General features: G+C 42.5%; 1 protein-coding gene across 2 annotated transcripts in view; it reads left to right on the forward strand.

Annotated features, from left to right (window-relative positions):
* Positions 1 to 13,887, forward strand: part of plxna4 (plexin A4) — a 208,483-nt gene extending 194,596 nt beyond the window's left edge. For both annotated transcript variants that reach the window (XM_068585976.1, XM_068585977.1), the window contains exons 28-32: positions 93 to 283; positions 3,038 to 3,207; positions 7,548 to 7,760; positions 9,537 to 9,687; positions 9,978 to 13,887. In XM_068585976.1, coding sequence (XP_068442077.1) covers positions 93 to 283; positions 3,038 to 3,207; positions 7,548 to 7,760; positions 9,537 to 9,687; positions 9,978 to 10,073 — 821 coding nt within the window. In that variant the 3' untranslated portion in view covers positions 10,074 to 13,887. The remainder of the gene's footprint in view (positions 1 to 92; positions 284 to 3,037; positions 3,208 to 7,547; positions 7,761 to 9,536; positions 9,688 to 9,977) is intronic.
* Positions 13,888 to 15,307: the final 1,420 nt, after the last annotated feature.

Raw genomic sequence — 15,307 nt, forward strand, 5'->3', positions numbered from 1 at the left:
TGCTGGAAAAATGCTAGAAAAAAAAAACCGAGACATTGTGGTTTTCTGCTCCATTGCATCAGAACTACATGAACTAATGCTGCTCTTCACAGAGAACATGATCAAGTACACTGGAAGCCCCGACAGCCTGCGCTCACGTACGCCCATGATCACTCCTGACTTGGAGAGCGGGGTCAAGGTCTGGCACCTGGTGAAGAACCACGAGCACGGAGACCAGAAGGAGGGCGACCGCGGCAGCAAGATGGTCTCTGAGATCTACCTGACGCGACTTCTGGCTACCAAGGTGAGCCGTTTGTGCTTTAAAATGCATCCCATCATGTTGTAATGCATGTCTTAGTGGAATTATTAATATTTTTCATGAAACAGCTCAGCAGGTGAAAGGTTAAAAGGGGACTATGACCTTCACCCTGTGTGTTACCATGACTCAGAAAACCCTAACTTGTTTAGATATTCATATTTACTCAGGATGAGTCATGTCAGTGGGTAAGATTATTCAAATGTATTCATCTATCTATCTATCTATCCCCTCAGGTGAGGAAGAGGAAATATATTTCTGTTTGTTTTCTCTTTTCATTGCTTGTTGTGTTGACGCGGCAGCATATCAACAAAACAACAAAAAAAAGGGTAAAGAAGACGAGATCCACGAAGCTAGCGAAGGAGTTTCTCTAATAAAAAGAAATTACCTGGCAAAAATAGAAATAGCTATAAAATGAGTCTCTCTGAATGTTCCTGCCGACAACGGCCTCCAGAAGAAGAAAAAACAGCTAATTTGGTTTGGAGGGAAATGTGACTTTGATCCAACAGCTGAATGCAAATTGCCAAGCCACTCCGAAGTCACCTTATGCCTCTTTTTTTTTTTTTTCATCATAACCTCCTTTCTGTCAGACACAGACAGAGAGGTGTAGAGAGAAGGAAAACATAAAGAAAGGCTGCAAACTGAAAATGTTTTAAATCAGGAACATTTCAGTTAGTTGTGATATCCTCCGCCCGCCTTCGTTCAGCAGTTCACATGAGAACATCCACCCAGTTCAGTGTTCGCATGAAGGATTCGCAGGAGTGCCTCACACACATAGTAAACAAGCAGAGAAAGAAGAAACGTGGCCTGTTTAGCAGACCACATGACTCGTTTGTCATAACTCTAATCAGAAAAACATGTTTGGCAAGTCAAAGATATCTTTAAATTAGGACCTCGAGATAATATGCAAACCGGTTAATAGGTTGTTTCCCCTTTTCCCTCTCATATATTTATGGAAGCAACTTTTGCTGAACTGCTGCCACAGGTAGCAATTACATGCTGACATCATATCAGACGATGTGACAAACAGCTCAACGGATAAAATCAGATGACTGAGGCCGTGACCACAGGGCGAGAGGGGTCTGTTGGTGTGTGTGAAACCGGACATGATCAGCAACTTAGGAAATGAACAAATAAATAAACAAATTGGAGACTACAGAACAGGAGGTATGGGCAGCTCTCCCCACGACGCATGCTCTATCGTCCTACACACACACACACACACACACACACACACACACACACACACAGAAAAAATGTGCACATCGCCTCTCGGCCACCGTGAGCCGCTCCGTTTCCCCGCCGTCACCTGCGTCCAGAATGCAATGCAGGAAGGTGGCTCCGGACTGCCGACAGCACATCATCTTTCCAGATGGATTGTTTTTGTGAAATAACCAGTTTATCTTGGCCGGCCATCTCTCTTGGTGAGAAATGATTGGGCAGACAGGCAGTGTAATTGACTGCGTTTGGCTTTCACCTTGCCAATAAATACCTCTCCCTGGCAACGCCGCTGACGTCTCTCATATTAGCTCCATCAGTGTCACTCTGACGGAGTGTGGGTACAGGGCGTGTGCGTGCGCATGTGTGTGGAGGCGCACAGGGGAAGCATCGCATGCTTTTCCTCCCTTGTACACTCGAGTGTGTGTGTCCGTCTCTCCCTCATTTGTCCCCTTCTTCATCTCTCGTTTTGCGTTTCGGCACTCTCGACATTCTGATTGTTAGCTTCCCGCTCATTTAAATGTGGAGGCAGACGGCATCAAAACATCCTGATGACACACGTGTTTGGAGTGTGGTCTAATGACAGGGTAGAAAGATGTGTGTGGGGGTGTGGAGGGGGTTTGGAGGGGGGGACAAGAGCACCCTGTGATGACGACAGTGTAGATGCATCCCTAAGGCGCGCACACACAGGGTTTGGTTGCTGCACACACATTAATACATGCACACATTAATATATGCACACATAACGTTAGGTTTTCCCTCGACGACTAATGCAGTCTGTCACTTGGAAGGAACGCGGGCTTGATATAGAGATATGTAATTCCATCTTCATAGAGAAACGATAAGCTGTCGGGAATGTGGGCCACATTAGAATTATAGCCGTGATTGTCGGACTAACAGGATTCTCTCTTCCCACTCTCGTCTACCTCTCTTGACTCCGTGGTTCCGTCACCCGTTCCAACCCAAATTGGATTTTTATTTGCCAGTGCCTGTACACACCTCATCTGCCACACTCAATGGCCTCTTTTTCTGATAGGAAACCTCTGTCGTTTCATTTCCACCTCTCCGCTCTCGCCTTTTCCCCGTGCATCCCATCAGCTCATTCTTTACAAGAGGATTAGATCCTCTCACTCTCTGTCTCTCCTCTCTCCTCTCCTCCTCCTTCTCCTCCTTAAAGTCGCCAACATTAAATCAAATTAGGGTCAATGGTGCAGTGTGGGAGCTAATCCGGCAGCACAAAGAGGCTTAGGAGATGTGCCTCCTGTTCCCAGATATTATTAAAAGTCAGCTGTGAAATAACAATTTCCCCCATCAAAGATTTAGGGCCCAGGTCTGTGAGATAGTAGCCAGACACAAACATCGGAGCCTAAGGACAAAGTGACATGCACTGCACAACTTGTACTCACACAGGGGGAAAAAAATGCGTTAACTTTAGGAATTTGGTATGTTGCTAAATGTATTACAATACCTGATTTAGGATTTTATATAATGTGTTTTCTATCCCTTCTCCTTCATCTTCTGCAGGGTACATTACAGAAGTTTGTGGATGACCTGTTTGAGACCATCTTCAGCACGGCCCATCGGGGGAGCGCCCTGCCACTGGCCATCAAATACATGTTTGACTTCTTGGATGAGCAGGCCGACAAACACAACATCCATGACCCGCATGTCCGACACACATGGAAGAGCAACTGGTGAGTTGAGCAGTATAAGAGCCGGACTCTGCACATACCTTTAAAATACAGAAACGTGCACACACACACACACACACAGACAAAGTGGGCTCTGGTCTGGAACCCTTAAAAAGCTGGTGAGGCAGATGCTTGGATCTTTGAAAGAAACACAATTTATATATGTTAACGTACCAGCTTGGTGCCTTTGGCTTCATTTACGGCCTTTTCTGTTATTTAATGCACTGCAGACACAATCTGTACATTCTGGCATATTTCACATAGCATTGCCTTGGTTTTGTCCTGCGTCGGTGCCAAGCTTCACCACACGCCTCTTCCCTTCCTAATATCCATTAACCACAGGGGCATGTAATCTTCATTAAAGCCATCCACAAGGGGCTAATCCAATTGGCTGCCAAGACTCTATCTATTATCATGGATAACTGGGCCAAAAATCGCCTGTCGCTGTAAAAAGCTCCATAGCGACAAATGTGAGCTCCCAGGTGAAGAAAGTACACCCCTAAATTAATATCTGCTGATTAATTTCGGCCATACTGGCCTCTGTGAGCCCACCTGAAGAGGTTGGTAGGGGTTGAATAACCAACAGTGCAAAAGAATGCAGCGAGGAGAGAAATGAAAAGGTGAAGAAAGGGAAGTGAACTCAGTGGGAGTTAAACGCGCACTAATATCTCATTAGCCTCCTGGCCTTTGCCAAAACCCCAGCATGCATCACTCAAACCAAGGCTCACGGGAACCATGGAGATGGGAGAATAAAATTGATGTGTCTCAAGGGACAAATATAGAGATGGAGGGAGGGAATGGATAGGGAGAAGCCCAAGAAGGGGGAAAACATATTATTTACTTTTCTCTATGGTCTTAATTTTGGTCATTTTCCTGCGTCTGCATTATTGAGCCATTTGCAGTGTGTGTTAAGTGTTTCGCTCTTACGTCGGTCTCTTAATGGAATGGGCTCTCACTAGAAGGCTGTGAATGAACAGCAATTTATCATAACACGCCATCACAAAAAGCCACTTAGATTGAATACAAAAAGAGTTTGTGCTGATGCCACAATTTATATCTTCGCTGTGTGAGATGTGCATATGTGTCTTTTAGCTTCTTACTGTGTGCGCTTACCCGTAACCTTTAATCGTCTCAAAAAGGAGTGCAACGTCCGCTCCAACAAAAGCCTTTGTTGTGTCTAATGGTAGAGAATAATAAGGCCAGTATTCCTCCCATGCTGGGCACCCTGTCCCATTAAACCTACCAGGCCCATCGTCATCATACACGCTATTAACTTCAACCCATCACTGCAGCCAGACCTACTTCCCCCACCTCCGCTTCAGGGTTTGGCCACCATCAGAGCTCCACTATACATCCTGTGATGTAGTCCTCATGCCAGATCATCTCAGTCTGTGCTGCCTCAGGAACTATATTGTTACAAGTTTGCATTCTTGTGTCATCATATTAGGATGTTATAAATGACCTACTAATCATCCATTAGCTTTTTTTTTTTTAAATATACATATTAAAAGCTAAGTTGTGTATGTGTATAATATCTTATAACAGTTTGAAAATGCATTATGTCTCTAGAATGGCTTTTAGTAAATAGGTGTTTTTTTGGACATTTCATATTTTCATTGATTCCACACAACAGCCACACACTAAGATCTGAAAGGAACCTAAAAGATGGTGCCCAAGATTCATCATTCTAGCGCAGGAAATTCTCTGTGACCCCTTACAAGCCAAGGTCACCCCTCACAACAGGATTGTGATAGTAGTGATAGCAAAAGCACAGCCGTGTATGCCCCTTTTATTCAAGTTGTAAACTGCATTTGACAATTTAAATTAAAGTAAAATTCAGTTAAAATGTTGTTTCTGCATTGTGGGACAGAGCTGTAATTTGTGTGTGTGTGTGTGTGTACAGTAAGTGTGTGCATGCATGAGTCACTAGCTCCAAGAGCATCTCCAGATGGTATCTTTTGGATTAGCAGCAGCGTGTCAGCGTCTCCTCTCATCCTCACTCTTCTGTATTGGTGTTTGTGTCTCTGTCTGCAGGGTTTGTCATGTTGCGATGCAACAGACAGGATTTTAATTATTGTGCAAACTTGGCACACAGCCTCATCTTTCCTCGAGCAGATAAACTACCTGTCTGTTTTCATACCACAATCCCAGCCCTAGGACTTTTAGGGTTGAGTTAATTCTCTGGAATTAATAAAATAATACGGTGTGTCATTTCCAGAACGTTTCCATTCAGTTGAAGCCCTTTTTTCCGGACGCACGGCTCGGTCAGTGAAGGATAGCAACCTGCCCTTCACATGAAAGGTTGTGCCTTTTGGCCTACAGAGGTTGGAACAATGCCCAGTCAGGTCACCTTTCTAAAGCTGTTAATTCAAACCTTAGATCGCTGCGTGAAAAAGGTCAGGCGTGGTCAGTTCCCTGCCTGTGCTGCAGTGCCTCAAATGAGATGCTCTGGACCCCATCAGTGACCCAAGCAACTTCATCAGGCTCATCTACAGGAATGAGACAATATCCCATATGCAGATGCAGAGGCTCACTGGTTCCGTGTGCCAGAAGTGTCAATCAGTGCAAACAGGAAGAGACAGTGAGACATGCTACTGAAGGGAGACATGTCGGTGTGGATGGCCGTGCATGTTCCTTTCGTTGTCGCCAATTGTAGTCTGGCGCCTGTCAAAGTATTAAGAACTGACCTAACAAACGGTACATGGAGTTTACTGTCGTGTAAGTGTTTTTGCTGCGTGAGAATTGGTAAGTTTTGTCAATACTGGTTGGTGAACTTTCCTTTTTGGGGAGATGAGGAATAGCAGAGTGGATTTTAAATTATCCAATGCTTCTTGTTAGAGTAGTGTGTAAATACTTATCTGAAGTCGGGTTGAATTCACAGCATCGTGTAGTCCTAAATTGATGGGCAGGGAAATAGTCCTTTTTTTAACGAGGTTCGTCTGACTTCGCCAGCGTAACTCCTCGAGGATAAGAGATACCCTTGATCTTGGCAGCTGATATTTAACCTAATCCCTGACCAAATCCATCCCTCAGATTCTTAAAAGTACCCAGCACAAGTTGGAAAATTGCTGGAAAATTATGTGCTTTTACCCGTTTCCAACACAATATACACTGTGTAGATGTTATTATGGTGATCATTTTGATTGCACAGAGTCATGTGAGGAAGCTCATCATCTTAGCACATACCTCAAAGCACAGGGCAGCTGCGGCGATTGACAACTATCACGGCAGCACAGCAGGAGCGTTAATATCCCTTTGATCCCTGGACCTAATCCCACAAGATTCTTTGCGCAGATTAATTTTGAAGTCATAATGCGGAGTTTTTCTTTCTCTGAGTCCAAATCCTCTTTCGTTAGATTGAACATCTGAATGGCTTTGTTGGTGGTGATAAATGCATTCTGGGATGTAGGGGAGCACCGGTGGTATTTAAATGATTGCATTATAGTTTCTATTGGGTTTTCTTTCCCTTCCTCCTTTGATGTCGTGTCCCACAGAGAAACTCCTATGCAGGTTAGACTACAGAGTCCTTCCTGTTTGATTTTTGCCACATTAGCTGAAAATGCAAAAACCAAGGGAATAGTAAAAATATAGAGATCCAAGTAGCTCAGCTCTTTCTTAATACCACCTGAGTCCGTTCACTGCAACACACAGATAAAGTGTGCCTTATATCTTTTCATTTTGGCAGAAACAAGCCCAGCAAATAAACAGTCTTGTATATTCTTATTATTCTGGACAGGCACAAAATAGGACCTACTTGCACAAACAAGGCAATATGAACTGTGTCACTGTGCGGCCCCCAGCGAGGACCCCTGGACACTGCTGGAAAAAACAAGAGCCAGCCACCACCTGGTTTTAAAGATAAAGGCTTTATTGAACTGAACACACATCGGCAGCAGCAGGGCCTGAACACGAGTATTGCAAAGTGAATGAATCCTCGTTCCCCTTCTGGCGCATATGTTTACGTCTATTGCTTAATGGCTGAAGCAAATATGGCCATGGCATTGAGACGCTTGATCTCAGAGCAGTTCAATCGGACAGACTTTTTGCTTTACTTTACACTCATTGTTCCTCCGTTTGCAACTATGTTGGTGTTACGTCACTGAAATATGAATGCAAAAGTCATTTTAAGGACAAGATGAGTGCCATAAGTTAATAGGTCCCACTAGCTCTTTGAAGTATTTTATCGAACAGATAACGTGTGCAAAGTTTAGTTTTCCATTTAAATGGAGGTTGGGTGGAGCACACCTACATACATTATTGAAAAGTGATGAAAAATAAAAGTATTAAACTTGTAGAATCGTCAGTAAATTCCTCTGTTCTCTTCTTTTTCCTCCTCCCCACAGTCTACCTCTGCGTTTCTGGGTGAATGTGATCAAGAACCCCCAGTTTGTGTTTGACATCCACAAGAGCAGCATCACAGATGCCTGTCTGTCTGTGGTCGCCCAGACCTTCATGGACTCCTGCTCCACCTCGGAACACCGCCTTGGGAAGGACTCACCCTCCAACAAGCTGCTTTATGCCAAGGACATTCCTAGCTACAAGAGCTGGGTGGAGAGGTGAGCTGATGATAAATGTACACACCAAACACTGGATGGCTTAAGAGAGGAAGTGTGTGTGTGTGGTGGGCTTTTATTTGTGTGAAAACATCAGAAAGCCTGCATTAGCCATGTATCATTCCAACAAACACACACACACATATAGCGACTGTAGCTCTGTGATCTATGGGCCACGAAACACAATCCAAATTACAACACAGTGAGAATGGATGTGAACGCCCAGGGCATGAGATCTACAGTACAGAGAAGAGCGTTTTGTGTGGAAAGCATTTTTTAGGAATAGTATGCAGTAAACGTTAGTTATTTGTTAAAATTCAATTTGTATTAAATGTATTTGTGAGCAGGAGAGGCGACGAGGTCCTGAATAAAAGATCATCTGAAGCGGTTCAGACTAGTACAAATGTGCCGGTAGTTTCTTCACAAGACAAACCTTGGGACGACAATATATGTGCGCTGCTTGAATGGGTGGAAGCAAATGGGGAGCTTCAGGCTCAGGACCACAGTCATTAGTCCCACATGTGTCTGCAGTGTGCGTTTGTGTCCCATCAACACACTGTTCTCACAAGTGTGAGGGTCATCTGCTGATTTATGCACGGTTATGTGTGAATACTCTAAGCTGAAAAATTATCAGTGTGGACAGAAAAGGCAGAGCAACTCTCGGGGGCAGCACAAGACGGAGCTGTTGCCTGTACCTTTCTTTTTTTACGCGCTCATGCAGTGGTCAGAGATTCATGTGTACACAGTTTGAGTTAATATCCATCAAAAAAAGAAACATCTCACAGTACTCATGTTAGTAAATTAAGCCTTACTGTCATCAGCAAACATTCCACAGTGGATCTGTGCTATTTAGTTGTAAAATAGTAGTGAGTGAGTAAGAGCTAGAGCTGCTTCTCTCTGCAGTCCAACAAAGCTCACGACAGGGAGAAGATTTAAATGGCAGAATAGTGTAGCTGTGAAAGAGGACTGCAAAAAGGAAGTGCACACTGTGGCGGTACAGAAGACATGTTCTCCCCTCTCTCCTTTTTGGGACAGCGTAATTGTAAAGATGGAACATCCTTACCCGGAGAGCAGGCTAATAAAAACCTGTGCCTCAGGAAGGAAACGTCTGCTGCTCATTCTGCAGCTTCCCTATAGAGACATTGATTGCGGAACAGTAAAAATGCAATCTATAAAAATATATATATAGATGTGAAATGCTGATAAATAACACACGTCAGCAAAAATGTTTTCAAAGCATAGGATTTTAGTTTTGTTCATGAAAACTTTCCCCCTGTACACACCTGTTCCCTGCATAACAATCCCCACGCTAGGCGCTCCCTACAACTGCCCTGCAGCACTGAACAGGTGTTGATGTGTGACCTCTGTGTGAAGGCTATGCGAATTACCCACCTGCCTTTTCCTTTGCTCAGTTTGTTCTGAAGACTTGCTTCCTGGCAAATCCATCTCTCCCTCACTCATGCCCAGAATTATCCAGCCAAACACCAGGCCTGTCCTCGAGCGGCTACAGCTACAGCAATTTAATATGTAAATAACCAGCTTTAATCAACATAGTTGATAGGGGCAACACAGCTGCTGTCGACAGTGACTGATTACCCTTACCTCAATGCAGTGTATGTGTTCTGTTCTGCTGTTCAAGGTCGAAATCTGAGGCCTGTTAGTGTCAACTATATCTGTGTTATTCCGCAAATTGTTTTTTTTTTTATCATTGCTCTCAGAAGCAAACAGTCCTAATATGTGTGTTTGCTTTGTTTTCTTCCTCCCTGTCTCTTTTAATAGGTACTATTCAGACATTAGTAAGATGCAAGCGATCAGCGACCAGGACATGAACGCCTACTTGGCAGAACAGTCACGGATGCACATGAACGAGTTCAACTGCATGAGCTCTCTCAGTGAGATTTACTCGTATGTGGGGAAATACACTGAGGAGGTACGTAATACTGAGACGTGCACTTACTACACTGTGTCATCATTATCTCAGAGTTAGTACAAGTCATACACACTGATATTATTGATCTGTGGTAAGTCGAGTTAAAGGATTTTTTTCACTGAAAACGATAATATTTTCTACAGCAGCATTTCCATACAACACATTGGAGTATCTTGAATAGTTGATACAATATCCCAGATTTGAAAGTACCGAGTGCAGCTTTGTCATGTTGAGTACCCTTAGCGTCTAATGCCCGTCTGCCTGTGCTTACCTCACTGTCCTGCTGGTAGATCGTGTGTTCACTGGAGCAGGACGATGCAGCCCGGAAACAAAGGCTGGCCTTCAAGCTGGAGCAGGTGGTGGCCTTCATGAGTCTGGAGAGCTGAGGACCGCACTTCCCAGGGCGCACTGGGAAAAGACCCCATCAGAAACCGAGCCGTGCCTGAGCGAAGACCCGTCCCCATCTTTTTCATCATGTGACTTCCTCCCTCCGCCTTTCAAAGATGATGACTTCTTCCTTGACCTTTTTCTGCTTCCTCTTCCCCGAGAAATATTTTGTTTTCCTCATCCACTCTGCTGCATAGACTAGTTTACCTGAAGATATCGGAAGGGTGGTCCGGGGCTGAGGTCGGCGTTTCCCACAGTGCAATGCGGGGAATCCCTCAGCTTCGCCACAGCGAAGGCTTCAAGGGGTGATTGCTTGAAAGCTGGCCATATTGGCATACTTCAGTCCCCCTGCTGGAAGAAAAGAGGGGGGAAAACATTTTTATGTTGCCTTTAAGAATTTACACTGATAGGTAATTCTTTAAAAACCACAAAGTTGGGTATCCATTTTGTTGAGAACTTTTTTCAGAAATAGGATAGTGAAGATAAAAAACATCTCTAGAGTCCAGTTTATTGTAGTTCTATATTCAATGTACGGAATCAAGAGGAAACATCAAAAACGATGCCTGCAAGCCAAATGAACACCTCTGAAGAAAATTAATGCAAGGATGGTTTGCCAAGTTTACACTGTACCTACAAGCGAAGCATACATATCTGCGAAATTTGGGGCGAGTCCAGGCAAAACCAGAATGTTCTTGTGCTCTCTCTCTCTCAATGTAGCTGGAGTTGTAATTAAGAAAAAGACTGATGGGGGGTAGGGAAGAATTAGTGCTTCTCTGAACTTTTCCGTTATTGAAACGTGACTGACACTAAAACTTTAAATACCAGAACATCCCCCAAACTATACCCCTTTACAACATTCGCACATTTCCCCCTGCCCAGCATACATTTACTTCAAAGAAAACGCTCATGATTTCTGCTTCCATCTGGCTTATGTGACTACTGCAAAATTAACCTATTAAACAAAACCCTGGAGGTCCTGACCCAAGTTGGATCCTCTGTAAGAAGCACACAACCAACTCTGGACGACAGTGTTTTGACTGCTCATCCAAACACCAGAAGCAGTCGTTCTCTGACTCTTGCCACTTCCAATCTTGTGTCGCCACTGCGGCAGTCTATCAAAGCACACACACGCACACACGCGCACACACACAAACAATCAGCAGCTGCACAAGATCTCGACTGCCCAGATATCTACGCCAACCCTGGAGGAGGTAAAGGGAAACGCTGACTGAAATGTACTGGGTAAGAAACTGCTTGAACATGTTAAATCAGAAGAATGATTCAATACAGTGTAGCCGGCGACGGCTGACTGCTCTCTAACGGGGCTCTTTTGTGAGAGTAGCACTTCTTTCCCAGGATGTTCTCATTGAAAGACTTTTGTGTGGAGAAATCAAACAAGATGGACTTAGTCGGTCAGCCAAAAACCAAAGGAGCTTGACATTTTCAAAACAGTCAAAAATGTATTTGTAAAGTGCCACTGAGGAACTGACAAAAAAAAGGACTAAGAAAAAGACGACCACTTCTAGGACAAAAAATATTGTGACTGAAACTTTACGAAACTTGTGATTTTTCTGACCTCAGTGTGTCGAGGTGAGAGGCTCTGTGGGCGAGGCGATCCGGTCCTCCTTCCTCTTTCCATCGTCCCAGGTCTCTCCAGTTCTCGGCACACCGTTCACCCTCGTGTCCGGCTCCTGACTTACCAGTTTTCTTTTCTGTTTTGCACAAGCGTTGGAGATGGTAGCTAGTTGCATACAGCAAAAATCCTAACTGTTGAGGCGCTCTTGTCTGTATTAGTGTAGTTGTCCTCAGTGGCGGCAGGGGGGGGCCTTCTCCAAGCCTCAAAAAAAGAAAAAAAGAAGAAAAAAAATCGAATGAAGCAGAGCAGGAACAGAACAACAAGAAGTGAGCATCACGGCAGGATAAATAGAAAATGTTAGACATTAAAAGTAGATAAGATTTGTTGGAGAGAGCGATTGAAAGAGAGAAGATGGAGGCGCCCTCCGTACCTTTTGACCTCTGCCCTTTCTTTTGCCTTGACAACGTGCCCCATGTGGTGATGTGAATGTGTGAAGACCGCCCTCGGTCCACCTTGGGTCCTTTATTGGCTTTTTAAGCGCATGTAAAACGTAAACAATTTAAGAAACTTATTTAAAAAAAAGTGAAAAATAAGAAAATTAAGCCTTGCAATGATGATGTGGATGTGTTCTTTTACCTTTCTTTTGCTTGGAAGAATCAAGATGGAAAAAGTGGATTGTTCTTGTAATAAAAACTATAACTTTCGTTTAAGGTGGAACCTTTATCCAGTTCAAGTCCCAATGCAGAACCTCATGCCCATGGTTTTTGTGAAGTTTTAGATGCTAAATAAAACAGATATTATATACCCTTGCATGTTGACCTATTTGGATGATATGAAATAGAACTGCCTTGCTCAAAGATACTTATAAACTTCTACTACTACTTGGGACTTTAAAGTAATTTACAAGTCAACTGTTAGTTTTAAGATTATGGATCTCACATAAAGATAACATGAACCCTGTTTTTAATTTATTGTTTCTTTTACCGTGGCCTCCATTAAAGGCCTTCAGTGTTTTGTAACAGCTGTCTTTATAGTTGTGGTACACAGAAGATGCAAGTCCAGTCTTGCTAGCTTTGCTGATACATCTTCCTTTGGTACTTATCTATTGCATTACATTGAAATGTCATCAAAACTGCTTACAATTTGGTTATCCATCAGTTGAGCACAGCATTAAAAAAAAACATTTTTAATTATGAAGCTGTTCAAATAACTAAAGATGGCCACTTATGAAAGCAAAGACCTGGTTCGACAAAGGTTAATTTAACAAAAGGAAACGGAAGAGTTCAGTTTGCCATCATGTGTTACAAAATAGAAATGTTACTTAAAAAGAAAGAAAAAATACTCAAAGGAAACAATGTATATGTGCTTTATCAAACAGATAAACATCATGTTCTAACAAGACAGGCTTATTAGGCTCAATAGTAGACTTATGTTTAAGACTGAGTTTGGCAAGTAGCGGTTTCTTTCTTAGCCCTCGTGTCAAATGTATGTGAGATATCGAAGTCATTGTCCATTATTACGGTCTGCAGCTACACAGTATGATGAATGTCTGTTCTTTCATCTTGGAGGGGTACGTTCACATGGTGCTTGCTGGACATTATTTAGTAAACATAGCAAACCAATTCCACTCCGTTATTGGAAAATGAGGGGAATAAATATTGATTTAGGGACTTGACATGATTAATTCATGCAAAGCTGGCATTGACATTGTTAGAAAGATATGTGAAGTAAGATAATTTCAAAGAAGCCCCTTTCATTCACGTAGCCAATGTATACTTCGTCTAGATACCCAAAGTTTCCCCTCACAGCTGTGTGACAATAATAAGGTGCGAGTCCCGCACGGTCGATGTGAATCTACCCCCCAGTGTAACATCCTGCATTTCATTTCTCCCTCCTGCCCTTTCCCTTCCCTTGTAACTCAGGTGGTCTGCTAGTAGCCACCTTGTGTTGCCAACACCACAGATAAAGTTTCCACCTTTAAACGTTTTGTAGGAACTTAAAATGTCCTCCTTGCTCAGTGTTATAGCAGGTGTTACAGAAACATGCTAGAAAAGACTTTTACTAGACCATATTTGAAAGATAAAGAGTATCTTATCAAGAGACAAAACAAACCTGGGGGATATAAGGCGAGCTTCTCTAACTTTGTTATAATTGTATACCTGTGTATGTAAATATAATGCATTCCTATTTTGCAGTCAAGAACAAAATACTATTTGTAATATAGAATAAACTTTATTATGAAACCAAGCATTTCATTATTGTTTTGTTATCTTTGAATGTACTAACCCTCCTCTAGCAACACTGCAGTCTGCAAATGGAGCAACGTTTAAATAGAAGAAATGTGTGGTATAATGTGTCATAAAAAAGTAATTAAACGGGTCATAGTAGAGTATGTCATAAAAGAATCATGGTAACGTATGTCATGAAGAAGGTTATATGCCATTGAAGTCATAACATATAAAACCTGTGTGTAGTTAATTATTCAGTTTATAGTATGACATTAAAAAGCAATATGTATGAGAGTGAAATGATTTGAAAAAGTAATAATATATATAGTGTGTCAAAAAATATATTATAGTACGTCAAAAAAAGTAATTTGATAATAGTCAAAATATGACCAAAGACATTAGCACAATTTTGCAAAAAATAACATGGAAAAAGTAATGGGATAGTATCCCAAAAATAAGTCATAGAATAGTTTGCCTAAAAAGTCACCTGACTCTAATTTTCCTTTCCATCTCAAGGACAGGCTCACTGGGTGTTCAGGCATGTTGAGGCCATCTCAGGTCTCACATTGTCTGCTGCCAGACAAAGCAACACACATTATGCACAAAGATGCACAACACACAGCTGTTACACTCTTTGTGAGATCCACGGTATGCATATCAGGATACACAAGAACAAATACTGTCCCACATAAAATAGCTGAACAAGACCTCGCCCATAAAAAGAAAATCCTTTAATTTCAGAAAAAAAATGCATAATGGCCTAATCATTTTTAAACTATGTTAAGTATCAAAATTATTCAAATTACAGTTTAATCAAATTAAATTAAAGTATGTGGCTTGATTTTTCCACATTGCCACTGGGGAAAATTACAAAACCAAGGTTTGGAATACCTCTTTGCAAAGGGGGAGTCATGCTTCGAGGGCACACGCTGAATAGTACCATTGTGAATAGAAGTAGCTCAAGGAGTAAATCTCTAAATATGTAAATAAGCGTCCATTAGCTTACCGTTCTGAGAGCAAGGACCACAACAACGACATGTAATTTAGTCAAAACCTCTGAAATTATAGAGGATAATTTTGCCTTTCATAGAGATTCCCGGCCTAATGACAAAGCCATCTCACACTGGGCGGAACAAAAACACACATCCCGAGAACAAAGCTGGGCCTGCAAATCAGATACCACCTGAAGACCAGGTTGGTCTGTTAGAACCAGCTGAGAGTTGGAGGTTACTCCTAAACTACAATATCTACATCTATAAGTTTAAAACAACGTTTCATGCAACTCTTCTCCTCTTAAGGAGGAAAGCTTAAGGAACGGGCAGGGCTGAATGTGCATCACACAGAGACAAGTCCCAAACGCTTCTCTCTGGTGTAATGAAGCGTTTCCTGACATGATGCAGCCCTGGTCATTATAAAGTAAAGATTAGTT

Source organism: Clinocottus analis, unplaced genomic scaffold (assembly GCF_023055335.1).
Source record: "Clinocottus analis isolate CAN_PGR_092001 unplaced genomic scaffold, fCliAna1.0.p SCAF_20, whole genome shotgun sequence".
Taxonomy (NCBI): Eukaryota; Metazoa; Chordata; class Actinopteri; order Perciformes; family Cottidae; genus Clinocottus; species Clinocottus analis.